This window comes from Frankliniella occidentalis, unplaced genomic scaffold (genome assembly GCF_000697945.3).
Source record: "Frankliniella occidentalis isolate FOCC.00 unplaced genomic scaffold, Focc_3.1 Scaffold127, whole genome shotgun sequence".
Classification (NCBI taxonomy): domain Eukaryota; kingdom Metazoa; phylum Arthropoda; class Insecta; order Thysanoptera; family Thripidae; genus Frankliniella; species Frankliniella occidentalis.
Genome location: NW_026267254.1, coordinates 59,375 through 64,234, shown reverse-complemented (window position 1 = coordinate 64,234; position 4,860 = coordinate 59,375). Strand labels below are relative to the sequence as shown.

The following is a 4,860-nucleotide window of genomic DNA, read 5'->3' as shown; positions in this document are numbered from 1 at the left end:
GGCGCGGGTGCTTTTTCACACCTGCGGTTGATACGTGACGGCAGCGTGAAGGGGTCAGACAACCAACGAGCGACCGCACGGAAACTAAATGTGCAGTACACGGGAATTCTGAGTGTGTGCATACTAGGAGTGTAACTTTGGACATACTGCAATATGTGTCTGCAAGTAGTGTGCGATGGTCACAAACTTGGATTGGCTGTCTAATCTTATTCCGTCCAGTCCGACCAATTATTACCGCCCGTTCCCTTTGAACCGATGCGCTGCTCACTTTCAAACGTTGCTTTCCAGCAGTGTGCGGGCCAACGTTTTGAGGTGGTGAGGCCGGTTGTGAAGCCGCTCGCTACACCAATAAACTGGCAATCACGCCGGTGTTTGACATACACCGGGGGAGAGTGTGGGACGCGCGGCCGACACGAACACGGTGTGACGCGTGTGGATTTGGTGTTTTTGTGGCCGACACGTTTTAACAAGGCTGGGAACACGGGCTACAGCGACGACGACAACAACAAAGGGGGCTGCCGAAAAGAGCCTCGCTTGGCGCCTCCCCGTTCTGTCCACGCCGCGCCCTGCCCGCCCTGCCTGCCTCACCGGCCAGTCGGCCTGCTTGTCCAGCTGTCAGAGTCACGGCGCGAGAAGGGCCGCGCCGGCCCGGGCGATCCCTCTCCCCTGCGCCCCGCGCTGCCCCGCGCCCTGGTCGATGCGATGCGGCGCGCAAAATAAAAGGAAATAAGAAAGAGGTATCATCGCCGTGCCGCTTGCGAAGGCATCACTGCGACAGACGGCTGTTGTGTGTGTGTGACAGAGAGAGAGAGAGAGAGAGAGAGAGAGAGAGAGAGAGAGAGAGAAGGGAGAATGTGAATGTGGCTGGCTGTGTATGTGTCGTTGGTGGGAGACTGGGAAAGAGGAGAAAAAAAAGGATGAGAAATAAAAATGCGGGGGGTGTTGGGGCAGGTGTCGTCGCTCTTATTTACGATGCTGTAAAGAGACGCGCGGGAGAGCAATGCGCCCCGGCCTCCCGGGCCTATGGTCTGGACCTCTGGACACCCAAACAGCGCCGCGCCGGGCTGCGGGGAGGATAGCTTCTGTCTGTTCTGTAGCTCCTGGCAGGGAAAGCCGCGATTTCGTTTGAGTTATGCATGTCGACGTCGGGCGGACCTGTGTGCCACCCACCTCCATAACGCAGCTTGCTCTTTTACAGAACATGGAGATGAGGCTGCTGGTCCTGCTGGCGCTGGCGCCCCTGCTGACGCGGTGCGCGCGCCTGGAGCACGTCCCCGACGGCACGGGGCTGGTCGGCGGGCCGCCGGACCGGCCGCTGCAGCAGCTGCTGCCCCTCAAGATGTGGGCCAACCCCCGGCGGTCGCAGCTGCGGCCGCGGCGCAAGGACCTCCGCGAGGACACGCTGCTCAACATCCTGGGCGAGGACTACCAGCCGGGTTGGATGCGGTGGTCCCGGGCGGCCGGCAGTCAGGTGGGTAGAATCTCGTAACACTCGTGTCACACTTCTGAGACTCATCTTGTACCAAGTGGCTTGATAAGCCCCGCGCCCGCATTCGCAGTTATACTGTGCCGCATGCAGGCGTGCGGGCTGGTTGCCTATTCGTACGGCGCAGCAATGGAAGATGTGATGAATGTTAGCTTTACCAATCAGCCAACTCGTGCATACGAGTACATCTACTACGTTAGCCATTAGCCTGGGTCACAACCCCTTTGACGTCCACAACTAACGTTCTTCTGCCTCTCTTCCCCCAGGAGTACCCCGTCGAGGAGCGGGCCGCGGTGCGCGCCCTCCGCGACCTGGTGGACGGCGAGGAGTCGCCGCCGGACCTGCGCCTGCCCGCGGGGCTGACCTCTGAGGCGCGCGCGCTGGTCAAGGCGTGGCTGGTGCGGCGCGCCACCTGCCCCGTGCGCTTCGTGTGGGCCGACCTGGGCCCGTACTTCTGGCCGCGCTGGCTGCGTCGCGGCGAGTGCGGCGTGGAGCCCAGCGGCGACGAGCAGGACGAGGACAACATGACGACCAGCCGGCGCGGTGGCGTCAGCGGCGTGCTGCGCGAGGACGAGGACGACGAGGACGAGGACGCCGTCGACGGCGCGCCGCGCAGGGCCAACGCGACGAGCACGCTGTCGTGCTCCTGGCCGCCCGGCATGAAGTGCGTGCCCGGCCTCACGCGCACCCTGCACATCCTGCGCTGGCACTGCCGGCTGCGCAAGCTCTCCCAGGCCACCAGCTTCAACGCCATCTGGTCCGCGCCGCCCGAGAAGCCGCCCTCGAAGATGGACGGCAGACAGAAACGGAGCAAGTACCGCTGCACCTGGATCAAGGTGCCGTACTCGGTGCCCGAGGACTGCGTCTGCTCCGTGTAGTGCAGCGACGCAGAGTGTATATTATCCACATTCGATATGGATATGTTGATGAAGACCTCGAACGTGATTAAACAACCTCGTATAAGGCGTAGTTAAGTGTCATCAAAGTATTACATATATTTTCTCTTAAGTATTTCGACTGAAAATTATGCGAAATGGTTATCGCTTTCTTTACAAATGGGATATTATGCATTACCCGAAGTCTATTTTCAGCTTGCTTACGAGGATACGCGTCTGTGAAATTAGATAAAATCTTCTGTAATCGCCGAGAGCGCAGAAAAGCGAGTGCTAACTTTTATTTATTATAGTCATTCTGTTTTAGATATTTAGCAGAGAAGACTGTTCTAGTTTTTTTAAATTGTATACTGTATGAGTATATACCTTGTTTGTTATTGTGTGTTTTTGTATATGTATTGTGCAGTTGCTTGAGCAAAGCGCGCTGTGGCACTTCGTGATACTTAGATTTTTAAAATTCGTATCTACTAGTTCAGGATAGGGAGTAAAGACTTGTAGAATAGTTAATTTAACAATGGCGATATAGATCGTTTCTAACAAAGTTTTTGTGTTTAATAATCCTTGATATGTGCAATGCCATAGCCATACCATATTCCGGAAAGTAGACCATGCAGGCAATATACAGAGGGATAAAATAAATGTCGTATAATGCAACAATGCTACAGTCCAAGAGCAAGATTTTTTTAAGACAATTATGACTGTCGTTTTGCTTATAAATTTTAATAGGTCTGTAATAAAGAAGATTCCTGTGATTGACTCGCTAGGTCTTACGTTTTAGATATTTATTCAACAAATAAATACTCCAAAAAATTGTCATTTTGATTCTTCTGTCTCAAATTGTTAGAGCTTAATTTTACGCTTAGACGGAGCGTTGAAGGATTGTTCTTTGTCCAAGGCCAGGCACTGTCCAATCTGCAATCGAAAAGTACACTTCTTTGTTTTTGTCTGTTAAGACCGAACTCGTTGGCCGCTTGGCTCAGCGGACACATTTCACTATGTTCAGAGCGCAGGGGTCTCTGCATTTCAGCGTTCGTTCGAAGTCATCAATTGATTTGAAATTGACTGTCAGTAAGTGAGAGCGAGATGGATAGGGCACAACCACTACTTGTATGCACCCAGAGAAGCCTGTTCTTGAAAATTTCATGTGACGATAATTCCAATCTCAATTTGGCCTTCAACCAAGATCATTTCGTTTCAGTAAAGCGCAAAGAGGGCGATTTTTAAGAACAAATTGGGGTGGATTTGGGCCCAAGCCCACGCCTCAAGTACATGTGGTGTACTGGTGTACTCGAGGGTGGAAGGGTAAGAGATGGTCCACGAGTGGTTAACTTTGAAGACTGGTTTATTCGCAGACCGACAGGTGTATATCAAGACAATAACAAGTGATGAACACTGAGTGGTGCCAACTTAGATACACAACAGTACAAATTGTACTTGCTGTCAGCAAGATCATTGCACTCAATTCAAGTAAATTACGCTTGATCCCAGAATTGGATTTTCTGGATGTGGCGAATTTAAAGGTGCTTTTTGTCACGTGGGGCTCCATAAAATACTCGCAAAGCCGAAATCAGAGAGGTATGATTACCCCGACAACTCTACAGGGTACAGGGTGACTCAAACACTCCGGCGAGTTAGAAAAAAGTATATTGACTCCATGACGTCAAACGGACATCAAAACACGTCATTGACTTCAAAATCAATAATCAATATAGTAATTTATTATAAGGGAGATCGTCAGTACCCAAGGGCAAGGGCTCAGGGTATTAATTGGCATTTCTGACTAAAAATCGCATCATTCACGGGAAGGTACAACAACTCTGGGATAATGCTTATTCGGAGTAATAGTTCTTTCATCAAAATAACAGAAGTTTGGGCCAGCATAAATTTTGTCGTTAAAGTCCGTCGTTGGTTCAAATAAATTAAATTGTTTTGGTCAGTCTATCTCCACCCATTGACATGGCGTGTTTTAAATTGCGTCGTGATTGTCTCTAACGATGATGGCGCCTTACGGACCCAAGTAACACACAGCATACCGAACTGTATACTTAAGACACACAAGGAAGAGTGTACTTGTAAGCACACATATAAATGCGTAACTTGCCATAGTACACACATACAGGGTGGGTAGTTTTTTTCTGCTTATACTGTACCGTATTCATGCGTGCGGGTGGGCTTGCCTATCGTCGCTCGCCAAGGGCGCCTTGCGGCCCCGTGGGAGTATGCAACGCGTCCGCACGCATGAATGCGGTACAGTATACGTAAGCAGAAAAAAAACACGGCGCGGATCACCCACCCTGTATAAGTTTGTGCGTGCCTTAGTCCACAAAGAAGAGTGTTCTGTGGTAAGTAATACTTGTACTAAGTAGCTGATTTATGCCGCGCCGCGCACTTTCGTAGTTGTACTACCGCATGCACGCGTGTGGGAGGGTTGCCTAATGCCTACTCGCACGGGGCCATAAAGGGGATCGTGAGCCAGCGAGC

General features: G+C 51.6%; 1 protein-coding gene across 1 annotated transcript in view; it reads left to right on the top strand.

Moving 5' to 3' along the window:
• The window catches only part of LOC113211277 (noggin-2-like), an 8,993-nt gene extending 5,798 nt beyond the window's left edge, over positions 1-3,195 (top strand). The window contains exons 2-3 of the mRNA XM_026429601.2: positions 1,199-1,471; positions 1,753-3,195. Of these exons, the coding sequence (XP_026285386.1) occupies positions 1,202-1,471; positions 1,753-2,364 (882 nt within the window). The 5' untranslated portion in view covers positions 1,199-1,201 and the 3' untranslated portion in view covers positions 2,365-3,195. The remainder of the gene's footprint in view (positions 1-1,198; positions 1,472-1,752) is intronic.
• Positions 3,196-4,860: the final 1,665 nt, after the last annotated feature.